The sequence below is a fragment of the Akebia trifoliata genome, chromosome 14, assembly GCF_017979445.1.
Source record: "Akebia trifoliata isolate Shusen 1 chromosome 14, ASM1797944v1, whole genome shotgun sequence".
Taxonomy (NCBI): domain Eukaryota; kingdom Viridiplantae; phylum Streptophyta; class Magnoliopsida; order Ranunculales; family Lardizabalaceae; genus Akebia; species Akebia trifoliata.
Window position 1 is genome coordinate 12,186,340 of NC_141388.1, and position 14,361 is coordinate 12,200,700.

At 35.2% G+C, this 14,361-nt stretch overlaps 1 protein-coding gene and 1 non-coding gene across 2 annotated transcripts; both read right to left on the reverse strand.

The window, feature by feature from the left end:
• Positions 1–877: 877 nt before the first annotated feature.
• On the reverse strand, positions 878–948 carry TRNAG-GCC (transfer RNA glycine (anticodon GCC)). Its single transcript has one exon. It is a non-coding gene; the product is annotated as a tRNA-Gly (tRNA).
• Positions 949–1,163: 215 nt separating this feature from the next.
• On the reverse strand, positions 1,164–10,963 carry CXIP2 (CAX-interacting protein 2). Its single transcript, XM_086422831.1, has 2 exons — positions 10,513–10,963; positions 1,164–1,880 (listed from the first exon to the last, which is right to left on the reverse strand). The coding sequence occupies exons 1-2, from the start codon at positions 10,891–10,893 to the stop codon at positions 1,380–1,382; spliced, it is 882 nt and encodes a 293-aa protein (XP_086278957.1). The 5' UTR covers positions 10,894–10,963; the 3' UTR covers positions 1,164–1,379.
• Between the last annotated feature and the right edge of the window lie 3,398 nt (positions 10,964–14,361).

Sequence of the window (14,361 nt, forward strand, 5' to 3'; positions counted from 1 at the left end):
GAGATAACTCGAAAATTTGTACATGAGTTGTAAAACTCGGTCAAAAAAATCACTTTGTGAGTTGGTCTCGTTCAGCTCCGATACCGAGTTAACTCGGGCGATACGTCTCGGTCTCGGACGAGTTTAAAAACCATCTTAGAACATGGCAGCGAAGGATTTATTATATTAAAGAGATCTTTAAAAATGTGATTTAGACATCCGCCTCCACGTTTTGGTCAACTACCCTTGTTTTTAAATTGATGACATGCCCCTTTGTCCTAAGTCTTCTTTGAGAGACTGATATAATGACCAAAATGGCATCACCTTCAAACTCTAGTTGATTTTCTCCCTAAATCCAATCATCTTGGCTCTAGATTTTTTTCTACCAAACTAGTCATCTTCAACTTTACCTTCTTATTCAAGCTTAAGATCCATCTTCTTCGACGTTCAATCCGTAACAACAATATATGATTTTGGAGAAGATTGATAGAATTTTGGATTAAAAAAAAATCAAGAATTTTTATAAGAGATTAAAGAATAATTTATCCTTTATTGAAAATTGAAGATTTTTTTTCCTTTGCCTTTATCTTTTACCTTAAGATTTATCTCCTACTTTCGAAATTCAAGATCAAAATAGTTTTTTCGAAAAAGATATAATTTTGGGATTTCCACAATACTTTGAAAACAATGGACTAATTACGCAGTTAAGTTAAAAATACTTAACCTCAAAGCTTAGTACTAGAAGAAAATATAAGGGGTTTTTCTTTATTAGGTCATTTAGGTCAAGGGATAGGTCGGGATCGAAAAGTTAATGTTGAAAATAAAGGTTTTTTAGTCATTTTTCATTTCTCTCTCTTCGCAAAACCTAGGTCAAGAAAAAAGAATTGAAAAAGGGTAATGCACCAGCCGGGAATCGAACCCGGGTCTGTACCGTGGCAGGGTACTATTCTACCACTAGACCACTGGTGCTCAATACGTACATGTTTCTTAGAGATATCTATTAATAGAACAATAACATATGTTTGTTGATTGCCATAACAACAAAGACCGTAAGAAGATAATTTAGATTGACCCCACCGTATCTGTTTTCCAGGCTAAAAACAATGAAATAGGATGAACAGAAAGCATGAGAAACTTTTCATCTCGATCACCAATCACATTCTCAAGTAGGGACCATCCAAAAGTTATGTAAGAAATTGTTGATAATCATTCAATCCCCCCTGATGGGATGAACTGTCATACAACACCAAAACTGAGCCAAATATACATCATTATTTCCCATTTGCATATTACCTTCTACACACGATTATCATCACACACATACATTAAGAAGACAAGCCAAGGGCCCAAGACATTGAAAGAGAGAGAGCTAACAGCAATGGTAGCTGTGGAAGTTTTAACTACTTTTTGAACAATGTTGCAAGCTCACCTTTCTCGTGCATGGATGTAAGGATATCACACCCTCCAACCAATTCTCCATTTACGAAAATCTGTGGGAACGTCGGCCAATTACTATACTTTTTCAATGTCTCCCTCAGCCCGTAATTATGCTCGTCGTCAAGCACATCAATGCTCTCGAAATCTACTCCCTCACCCTCTAATATCCCAACTACCTTTTGTGAGAATCCGCACAATGGGGCACTTCTTGATCCCTTGATGAAGGCTACCACTTTGTTCTCTTTCACTAGCCGTTCAATGAGCTCCTCTAGAGGAACTGTTAATTGTACATGGCGACCAGGTGTTAAACGGAGATCGGCCTTCTTCTGTGTCCGCTTGACCCATGTGGTGTTACCCGATTCATTCCCGGGTGGAACCTTTCCAGTGGCTTTGATGTACTCTTCCATCCATGATTTCCAAGCTTGGGTTAGAGCTGTTCGATCGGGTTCATCTACCACTCCAATCTACAAAGAAAATCATAATTAGTCAGAAATAAGAAACAATTGATATATTATAGACCTAATAAGCAAGTGTTTGGTTACGAATTTTAAATTGCTCGGTGAAAATGCAACATCAGATAACCAAGAGAAGACCAAACTGTTTTCTGATTTTTCACCTGCACCGTGAATCATTCAAAAGAGCATTTAGTGCCACTATGAGGATACTATCCACATGCCCTGAAAATAATGGAAGCCAAAAGCCCCATCAATGCCATACTTGTTTTAAATCTGTGCTGCACAACTTAAATCCACAACAGAACAGTTCCTAAGATATACAAGTGGGGCACAAACATACCAATTTGAATCATTCAGTTATTGTGTCCCCCTCCCCCACAGAAAATTTGTACAATGAAAACTGACCAAATATAATGATTTTTATTACAAGTCAAATAGTATCGCCTCTCACGTTACCCAAATTCATCTCTTAGTCAACTTTTTTTCTTTACTATTATGACGCTTAGTACTGTCATTTCTACCATGGTTTAAAATTTCCTTTTGTCTTAGTCTTTCGATTTTCAAAGACCGAAATATTCCCAAAACATTCAGAACACTGATAAAAAAAAACTTAAGTCTCCCTCGAGAGACAATGGTCAAGGGTCATCTCGTCAGTTTTAAAACAAGGCGGTTGGTCTAAATGACCCAGTCTTCAACAGGAGACCAAGGTCAAGGGCATCTCATCCATTTGAAAGCTACAGGAAACGAAGAGAAAGCTGCATAATTTCGTTTCAGAGAGACGAAGAGAAGAAGATAGGAGAGACAGTATAGCGAAAATGATTGAAACTTCGAAACTTTAGGTTTCAAGATTGTTTCGTCTCAAGAGGCCGAAAAACCAAAATGTTTCATACAAAACATTACGAAACGAAATGGATCTTTAAACCATGGTCAATGCGCATCTTTTACCCTTCAGGGGTGGAAAAGTATAATAAACCCAATATGAAAGGATTAGCGAAACAACAAATGACTACGAAGAGAAGCATTTTAATATTACTTGCTAAGTACATATGTGTCCTCAATTCTAGATGACCATAGAATAACCAAGTCCCAAAAACAAATAAGTTCCAAAAGCATCTATAATTGTGAACCAGCTTCAAGAACTATTACTAAAAAAGATACGTGTGGAAGTTGCAAATAAACCTCTTTGAACTAGACAACTATGGTAAACGGGTACCCAATAGATCCAATGCAAATCCATCTTTCTGGACCAGTTAATAATCTGACTGGTTATGGATGCCCTGATATACACGTTTTCTATATTATATCTGGACCCAATGAACCCAATTGGTTCAGCCGATCTGAGGTTCAACTTCACACCCAACTTATAATTGGTCCTTGGAGAATACAACATATCACAACTGAAACCCGTAGTGCAAGAATTGTGTTTCAACCCATTTTTCTTCTTTTTTTTCTTTTTTGCTCTTCTTTTCTTTGCCAAGTAAGTTGTGTTTGAATTGATACTATTATATTACAGTTCCTTCCAGATACTTCCCAAGGAAAATCCTGAATTGGGTCACAAATTGATGGGTTACTGTGAACTCATTCATGCAGTCACACATTCTTCGTATAGGAATCAATTTTCTGCAAGATTCTGGTTTTCATGCTTTGGTGGATCATATGAGATTATTTTGATGATCTATGTTGTGTTTTAGGGATATCTATATGATACGATCATACGATCGATTGCTTGAGTGGAAAAACAAAACAGTTAGTTTTGGTGTGGTAATGGGATCACTAGATTAGATGAAGTATTTCACATGGAATTTTTCAGGTGGTAGAGAGAAAACTTTGCCCCCATATAAGACAACCCGGGGGGCCAAAATGTGTGCCCACTCCGGAAAGCTGCAACAAAATCCAGAGATTTCATAACATAACCAAACACCTATTCTTATCTTAGAACAAAAAAGACATTTGTTCACAAACCAAGAAACACAAATCCAAACGGGAAATCTTCAATTTTCTGTTTAATTTGATTCAAATCTTTGGAGGTAGATCAACCATGTTCTTCTCAAAAGAGTTGAAAACTACATTTTTTTCAAAAAAAGAAGAAAAATATTTTGTTTTCACAAAGACCAAGACAATCAACTGTGGCTATGGATGGATCTCGCTGTTTTCTTGTTCTCTTGAAAAGGAGACAAGGCCATACCCAGTATTACAGGATTGGGATTTTTGTCTTCTCTAAAAGGAAATGCTCCAAGTTTAATCATGGCATCTTCAGTTTAGTTCGGGACTTGTATTTTCCTTTAGCAGTCAGAAAAGTCAAGAATTTCCTGACATTTACAATCCTATCCTAAGGTTAGCGTATGATGCCTAGGTCACACTTAATATTTTAAGCCCAAATGTCATCTTTTATTGTAAAATTGGTGCATCAACTTCTGTATTACAGTTAATAGATAGGATGGTTTCAATCATCCAATCTGGTTGAACTATAAACCCAATATATCCCCTACACCTAAGTAGTACCCACCAAATCATGAGACTATTCCCAAATCCCAATATAAATGTAGGGCTATAAGGTTTATACAGAACCATAGTTCAAAGTTTAGTACCCATTTGAAACATAGAATGTTTTGGGATTGCCTTGAATGTTTTTGGTCAAGATTTTCTCAGCTTTTCTCCGAATTGAAACATTGCCTCAAGACGAGATTTTAAACCTTGGTTACTGCTACTAGCAGGAAGCACGTGATGCTTAGGTAATGAATTGTTCTCAGATCCAATTGCCAGAAATCATCTACCAGGCAATCTTTGGAGTGAAGGTCCACCAATAATATGTAGGGAAAGCTCACAGAGTAATGGGAATCCCAAATTGCAATATTTAACACAACCACCATATTAGACAAGTATTTGTAACCAACACCTGAGGTTAGTTCTTAAGATAATCCACAGATATCAATCTTGAATTACATAATTGTTCTCAATTATAAATTATTTTCCCCTCATTTTCAACCTTAAGATTATATCTCCTTCAACCTTCAAGTGTCAAGAACAATATATGATTTTTGAGTAGAAAAAATCAAGGGTTTTCTACAAGAGGTTGAAGACATTAAAAGTAATTACCCACCCCAGAGGTTCATGAACTTGAAGAAGATAACAGCTTTTTGGGATTGGGTTTTTGGCTGGAGATTGAAGATGAGGGTGTTTAGGTCATTTCATTAATCTTCCAATGTAAAATGGGCCCAAGGGATGAGCAAAACTTGGATGGGTATCTTTAAATCACCCATTTTTATTTTTATTTTAAATATTTAGATGGCATTTCTGTAAATTCACCAAACGAATGGAAACCTATAAAACAAGAGAAATTAGGGCAAAAGCATGTTAGGCTTCTTACTTAGATCAAGAAGAAGAATATTAAGAAGATAATGGAAGATTAAGAACAAGAAGAAGAGTTTCTGAAAAGAGAAGATAAATTTATTATTATTCAAGCTTCTTGGAGATAAATACACTTTTAGATAATAGTAAAGAAACAATCTTGATGGGAAACAAATCCCTTAAAGGAAATAAACTGTTAATAGGAAACAATCTATAGTTATTGCCTAAAGATAGAACTCTTAACGAGAAATAACCCTTACCTAGTAACTAGGAAACCTAATAAAACTGAAATAGGAAACTAATCAGATGAGGACAGGGAGTCCTAACGCCCCCTCCCCCTTGAAAATGACTAGTCCTCAAGTTAGAAAAATCTCAATGGCAACATTTCTTCAAGTGTGTTTGCATGATTCTTAGTGGAAGGAATATCAACTTCCAAAAGGAATAGAAGAGGTTTCTTACAACGGTGCCCGGTTTGAATTGTTCATCACAATTGAAACAAAGACCCTTGGCTCATCGGTCCACTTGTTCTATTAGGGAAATTTGTTGAATAGGAGGAAGCACGGTAAAAATTGGCCCACTTAATGATGGTGTAGGTTCAATAAGAGGATAGGAATTCACTCGAGATGTTATCTCCGTCATAGCTACCACTTCTTTATGAAATTTTGCAAGTTCAAAAGCTTGTATAAGTGTAGTATGTTTCCACTGTTAACAAATCATTTACCCCAAAAGACCGATTTGATGGGGAAGGCGCAATTATAAATATAAGAGGGTCACAAGTCGAACTGGAGGACAATATGTGAGCATGTGACACCCAAGAGAGGAAGCGGATAATAGAACACTCAACAGTCAACACTCCCCCTCACCCATAAGGGTGGAAAATTCCTTCGAGGAGACTTGAACCCGTGACCTATACGAACCTAGCACTCTGATACCATGTTCATGAAGGTGAGAGCGAATCCCATTAAAAATATATTCACCTCCATTATCAGGCCGTAAAACTTTAATAGTAATGTTGTATTAGGTCTGAATCATTTTAAGAAAGTTAACAAAAATAGGAAGCACTTCAGACTAAGATCACATCAAGTAGACCTAAGTACAACGAGAATAGTCATCAATAAATGTAACATAATATCGATGACCAATAAAATAGTAACAAGAGAAGGCCCCCATACATCAGAATGAACTAAATCAAACATAGTGTTAAACCGAGATATGTGAGGGATATATGAAGTACGAGTATGTTTGGAGAGCTCACACACAGAACACTGAAACTTATGCCCACTACAAGAATTTTTTTAAGAAGAAAATAAAGAACAGAAGTGTTGAAAATTAACATGTCCTAAGCGAGCATGTCACAAATCTAAGGACTAAGAAGAAAAAGTATGACTCCCAGAAGAGGATAACACAGAGGCCGGAGCATCAATATGCGGAGATCCAAATAAGTACAACCCATTCCTCTCATACCCCTTGCCAAAAATCTTCCTCCAAGTCAGATCTTGAAAAGTACAATGAGTAGGAAAAAAGGTCACTGAGCAATTTAGAGATTTGATAAGACTACTCACAGACAAAAGATTAAGAGATAGGTGAGGAACATGGAGCACAGAGTCAAAAGAAATATCATATGATAAGGGGATGGTACCCTTACTGTGAATAGGTGTAAAGGACCCATAAGCAAGGCGAACCTCCCTATGAGTATCGGATGAAGTGAAATGGCTAGACTCACCAGTCATGTGATCAAAGGCACCATAATCAATAACCCATCTCAGGAGAACTGGACCAAACTAGGTGACATGAAATGCAGAAGCTATGCCTGAGGTCACAATTGGAAATGAGCAAGTACAGATCTTATCACGAATAGAAATGGCAATTTGGGTCTAAAACTGTTGTAAACCAATAGTGTCAGGAGAGATAATGGTGGAAATAGGTGAGGAATCCACAGTGGCAGCACAGGGAGCAGAATGCCCTAATGAAGGAGTGGCAATACAACTCAACAAATGAGGATAGAACGGAAAGCATCGGATCTTCACATGGACTGTCTTCCCACAAAGACTGCAAATAAAACTATTCTCTTGACCATGACTACGGCCCCCTCGACCACAATGAATAGTAACAGTACCCAAAAGCCATCTAGATTTGGTATGCTTCACCAGTTGGCTTATCCCTACACCCCTGAGCAAAACAAGGTGACGGAACGCAAGAATTGCCCCCTTATGAACATTGTCTGCTGCCTCCTTCGAAGCATGCATGTTCTAAAGTTATATTGGAACATGACAGTCCTCACTGAGGTTTTTCTTCTTAACCATGTTCTGAGTCGCATTCACACCTTAGAGGGGACAAGTGCCTCTTCATGTTCTTCGCCCTGATAGCAACCTCTTTCCGATGTGTCTTCTTGGGTTGTTCATCCATGTCAAAGTGGTATCGTTGTTATAATCTTATTTCTCAATGTGTCATACATTCTATGGATGTCACTTTTTTTGAAAATATTCTCAGCCACATCTTCTTTACAGGACTCTTCTTATGCTCCTTCTCCTATAGTGTTGCATTCTCCAGTCTTCGATCCAACTTCGCCAACACTTAAGGTTTACTCTCGTCGCCCTCGCCTCTCTCCAATCTTGTCAACCTTCTCCTTGGACTCAGATATATTATCTCCTACCCTGCTCTTATCCCATTTGTTTCTAACTCTCACTTACCTATTTCACTTCACAAAGATAAGCGGGGGTGTGTTACTAATCATCATATTACCCAGATTGTTTCTTATTAGAAACTCTCTCCTTCTTATCAGGCCTACCTTGCCGTTATTGCTTCTATTAGAGTTCCCCGATCTATTTCAAAGGCTTTACAAGATCCTCAATGGATTGCAACCATGATTGCTGAGATGAATATTTTGTAGAAGAATCATACTCGGGTATTTGTTCCGCTTTCCTCTGGGGAGCGAACTGTTGGTTGTTAATAAGTTTTCAATGTTAAGCTAGCAGATGGCACTATTGATCAATACAAGGCTCGTCTAATTGCTAAAGAATTTATAAAAATTCTAGGAAAGGATTTTGGTACTACATTTATTCCTATAACTAAACTTTTTACTGTGTCTTCTTATCTCTTTAGTTGCATGTTAGTTGTAGCCTTTTCACCAACTTGATGTGAAGAATGCCTTTTTAAATGGTGATCTAACTGAGGTTATCTATATGGACCCCTCTTAGGTTTCGCCTTCATGAGAAGTATTCTGAGAAAGTATGTCGCGTTCTTAAATTGTATGACTTGAAGCAGTCTCTTCGAGCCTAGTTTCAACATTTTTCTGAACTTATTTTATTTATGGAGTTCTCCATATGCCACTCAAATCATACTTGCTATGTTCATCGAGGATTAGATAGCCATTACACCATTGTTCTGGTTAATGTGGATGATATTATCCTGACTGGAGATGATGCGCAGTGGATTGACAGGTAAAGATGTTATTGGGTTGTGTTTTTAAGGTTAAGGACTTGAGTCCCCTCAAATACTTCTTGTAGATAGAAGTGGCCCGCTCTCATTGTGGTATTTCATTATCTCAGTGCAAATACACATTAGAGAGATTTAAGAAGGCGACATACTTTCTCAAAATATTCTCCCTAAAGACGAAACCCAGAAGAAGGGTCCATATAGATAACCTCAATCAAATCACCATTCAAAAAAAGCATTATTCACATCAAGTTGGTGAAGAGACCACGAGTGACATGCAACTAAAGAGAGAAGAAGGCGTACAGTAGAAAATTTAATTACTGGAGCAAATGCAGCACCAAAATCCTTTCCTGGAGTTCGCGTAAATCTCTTAGCAACTAGATGAGCCTTGTATCGATCAACAGTGCCATCTGCCAGATACTTGACATTGACAAACCCATTTACAACCAACAGTCTAATCTGATTGGGAAGGTACAACTATAAATATAAAAAGGTCACAAGTTGAACTAGAGCACAATACGTGTGCACGTGACACCCAGGAGATGAGGCGGATAACACAACACTCAACATCCACGTCTGAACTCCTATCATGATTTTAAATCTCGTCCGAAATCGAGATGACTTGTCTGATACGTTTCAGTATTGTCCTCCAACGAGACGAATAGACAAGTCATATATATCGGACAAGATTTAAAACCATATTACATTTTTCTCATTATTGAACAAGACGACTCAAATGTATCGAAAAACTCGTCTGAGACGACTCGGTCTCGTTCATGGACAAGACAAGATGTCAAAATGAGTTTTCAAACCATAACTCTTATTCGTAATTCATCACTCAACCCTAAAACAAAACAACTAATTAAGAAATCTTTTGGTAATCCTCTTATTCTATAAGCCAATACTCAAACTGCAATTGCTAGTAGCTAACCGCTCCCGTTTGATTCAACAAGGAAAGTGTTCCACTAGGATCATTCTAATCTACCATGCCAAATTATGTACATAATGCTCATGTAAATAGTGCCCAATTCAATCCGCCTAAGGTGTGTTCTAACTATTAGTATCATGGAATCGCATCTCCAAGAAGATAAGCCGATGCCAAAGTCACCATTTGTTCATCCGTGATATTGGTGATCTTTTGATATCATTCCGCGTGAAAATTTCAACCAGATGGACCATCTTCATTAAACAACAAAAAATCAACAAGAAGGGTGCGGCCTTGAATTATAGCCCCACCTTGTTTTGCGCGGTCGTATATCTCCTATTGCAACCTAGGTGCCATCGGTGCCAATTGCTCCAACCGTTGCCATATTCGCTCCAACATCCCAACGGGTGGATTTATAGTGAAGGTAGTTGCCCCCACAAGATTTTTCAGTCTTTAATGATTTATGAGTTATTGCAACAGATAACAGTGGTGGATAAAAAACCCATCATATTGCACCCCAAAAATAAAAATAAAAAATTGGTTGCCCCTACGTGGGCAAAATCCTGGCTCTGCCCCTAATCCTGGCAGCTCATTAATTCAAATCCGGTTCAACATCTCAAAATTTTCTTCAAACTCGTTGTGTTGGGGATATAACTTGAACTTTTATCTCTTTAACCTTCGTAGTAAACACTAGGAAAGATGTTCTGATACCAAATGTTCTTAGATGGAGAAGAAGAATAATAAGAAGAGGATAGGAGATTAAGAACAAGAAGAGTAGTTTCTCAAAAAGAGAAAATAAATTTATTATTACTTCTTAAGCTTCTAAAGGGAGGCAAATCCTTTAATGGAAATAAACTCCTAATATGAAACCCAATAAAACTGAACCAGGAAACTAATCAGATAAGGACAAGAAATCGTAACAAAGCACCTTACCTTGACAGAGTAGCAGAGTTCAGGAATCGATTTCTTGTGAGAGAGAACGCTAGCTGCGATGCTTCGCGAAATACCGATAAACTGAAGGTCATTTTTCTCGTCGTAAACAGCGTACACGCCGGAATCTGACGGAAATTTTCCGGCCAGTTCCTCTGTTCCTGACGGAACGGAGACAAAATCCGCTTCTGATAGGTTCTTGACAGCAGAAACGATGGTGAAATTGCATAATCTATTTCTGGGTTTGTAGGTGATGGAGGGAAATGGGGTGGAGGGATTGAAAGGTGAATAGAAGGAAAGATGAGGGGTATTTTTGGGAGAATTTGCTGAGGAAATGCGAAGAGAAGATGAGAAATGGAGTGTGGAGAGGCTGATTGCAGCCATTAATGGAAAAAAAAAAAGGAGAGTTTTTCGTAGGAAGATACGAAGAGGGGACGAGGAAAAGAGGTTCGTAGTGGCTTTCTGGATACTTTCTTAATCATAAAGAAAGCTACTATTGGCACCCCTGACTATTACTTATTACATCTCTAATTAAAATAATAGAGAAAGAGAGAGATTCCTAATCCGTGAACAACGTTACCAAATAAAATTTGTCGAATATAACTTAAAAGTTTCATTTACTAATTTTTGTGAACATAGCTTCTTGAGAAAATCATCCTCATAAAAATTCAATCTAATCTTAAACTTCTAAATTCATCAAAAATAATTTACAAATTAATATAAAAAAATTGACAATTCACAATTCTAAATCACTTTTATTAGGGTTAGAAGTTTCATATTAGACTGAACATTTTTTTAAGATGATCTCCTCGCTATAGAGATCATCCTCACAAAAAATTAACTCAAACTTAAACTTAAACTTTGAAGCCCTATAGGACAAATGTTATCTCCCAACATAGTTTGTCGAACGCTACTTATATATATATGGATCTCGCCAGGGAGCCAACACAGAGCTGCATTTGTCCTATTTAGGTTAGAAGTTTTGGAAAGAGCTGATTTTTTTGTGAGAGTAATCTCTATGGTGTAGAGATCATCCTCATAAAAAATAAAATAAAAATCAATCCAATATGAAACTTCTAATCCCATAAAAAAAAAAATTAGAATTGTGGATCGTTGATTTTTTACCGTTAGTTTGTACATCACTTTTAATAGGATTAGAAATTTTAGATCTTCTCACTAAAAATCAACTCATTCTGAAACTTCTAACCCATGTAGAACAAAATATGTTGGCCTTTAAATTTATGAGAATAATTAAAAGTTTGAGGCGCCAATAAAAGCTCTCTTTATTTTTTTCTCGACTAGATTTTTATTTTTTCAATTTAAGAATTTATGAACATAATTATAATTGTAAACCACTACTGAAATCGTCTCAGTGTTATTATGTTTTGTAATGTTGAGATTATAATTTGAGCCAAATTTTTATAATGTTTGAAGAGTTTAAATCTTTAACTGGGGTGTGATAAATAATTTAAGAAATTGAGGTGTAATAAGTAAAAAAAATTGTGCGAATAGTAACCCTCATTAAAAATAAAGAAAATTAAGCGAATAATTGAGGGTAAGTAAAGATTCAGTACAAAGACAACCTCTTTCACTTTAAAATATTGGCTTTTAATATTTCTTTATTTATGGTGAAATTTTTATTTTCTCGACTAATCATATTGACTTGTCTAGGTGGACTATCGAAATTAGACTAGGTAGGATTATATTATGTTTTAACGTCTTAAAAAATCAAAATACGCTAGAACAGATTATTCTAGACCAAATTATTATTGAAAAATAAAATCTTATTATAGAAGACCCAGACCAGTTGATCTCCAATTTGAAGAAAAGATAAATCCAATAAAATATTATAATGATAATGAAATATACGAATAGAACATAGATGGATATACTGATTATCAAGTAATAAATATATATTTTTTCAAATGATAGTATTTGAAAATGCCTGTACTTGTTTTAATCTACCAGAAAAACATATGACAAGAGTCATTGCTGATGATTTTATTGCCCAACTTTATGGATAGTGGCATAATATATTAAGTCAAGAAGATACAGATAGTATAATCAATCATATGAAACTGAAAGACGATGACAAGCCTTAATTAAATGAAAAATGATATAAAATACCAGAACCCTTTATTACATTCATTTCAAATATCCCCTTTCATTTTAATGGAAAATTAGATGATCTAGGACAAACATATTTTAAATACACTACAAATTTATTTTTAAATACACTACTAGTTCTATTGGACTATTTTAATTTAAAATTAACTAAATCATACTTTTTCAAATCAAATTAAAATTCAACAAATTCTTATTTTTCTTTCCTTTCAAATAAAATTTACAAAATATTTGCTTGTCTACTATTGTTCAAGAGATCTACAATAACATATTAGTCTAAAATCATATAAGAACTTCTTCATTGTCAAATCAATCACCATAAGAGATATCAATTACTCCAATATAAAAAATAAAAATAAAAACCTTCAAAATAGACATTATTATTTATGATAATATTAATTAAAAATAATTTTTAAAAATGAAAATTTGGGATGTGTTGGACTCATCATTATAGTATATATCATTTTTTTAAGAAAAATAATTTTGTACTCTATTATTTACTATAATATAGTTAAAAATGTTTTTGACCATAAATTTGCAAAAGAAAAAATTTGGAACATATTGGACTCAAAAGTACTATTTTTTCTATAAATAATTTGTCTATTAACTTTATAATAAAAATAGAAAGACTCTATTGCCAAACCAACTTCTGCTAATGCCACCTCATATCATTTGTAATAATGTAAAGGGTGAATCTCCAAATGGTACATTGAGTATGCCGAAATATCAGTTTTGATACACTTTCCATTTTAATTCCTAAAACATGCACACGATACACTGTTCACTTTTTACATGTTTACGAATTCATAAATTCATCATTGTTAAACTTACGAGTTCGTAGATGCATAAAAGTGAACAATGTATCGTGTGTATGTTTTCATAAATAAAATGAATAATGTACAAAAACCATAATTAGAACAAAAGCCATGCATGTTTGTTAAATATCTCTTATGTAAATCACCAAAGAATTATCAAACATCTTGGGAGTGGCATTGGCAAAAGTTAGTGCGACAATAGAAGCTTTCTAAAAATATTAATAATTTTATGGGTTTTGTTAATGTGTGCTCACCCCATAATTTAAAATATATTAAATTTATGGGTCTTGTAAGGGCACACGTTATGATGCAATAAACACACTTTGGAAAATTGGAATCTGAAGGTATTTTGATAATAAAAAAATAAAAGATTTAAGAATTTTTTCTGTATAAAATCTAATTTCGAAAGTGTGTGGTTTTTTTTTTTAATAACATTTTCCAAAGTGTATTTATTGTACTTTAACACGTGAACTTAGGGCGTTAACAAAATCCTAAATTTATTTCATTTATTAAAGATTAATTTTAGCATTTAAAAATCGTAATTTAAAAAAAAAACTCCAATACAGTGTTACCCATTCCTATAAAAAAAGGAACGCCATCTATGTGGATGCTTTAGTACACCTTAGTGCTCTTAAACAAGTGGTATACACAGTCGAATGTGTATATTCTTCAATCAAAATTTGCCATGTAGATATCATCCGTTGGATTACACGTGACATTTCCAAGGAGGTATTTCAAATGAGTCGTGATAAAATGACTCGTCAAATGGCATACTCAATTGACTAACTAACATAAAAAGTTTGGAACCGTAGATCTGTACATCTCGGTATATACAATTATGTTTTTCCATTATATAAAAAAAGTTTATCCTGAGGGAATTCTGTATCTCGAGGTGAAAAGATTTACGATTTTC

What these genes read in the sequence shown, in the direction of transcription:
- CXIP2 (XM_086422831.1), bottom strand. Translation starts at nt 10,893, where the DNA reads ATGGCTGCAATCAGCCTCTCCACACTCCATTTCTCATCTTCTCTTCGC. An exon ending in AACTCTGCTACTCTGTCAAG is followed by an intron (nt 1,881 to 10,512) that starts GTAAGGTGCTTT and finishes TTTTCTTTGTAG; the next exon opens with ATTGGAGTGGTAGATGAACC.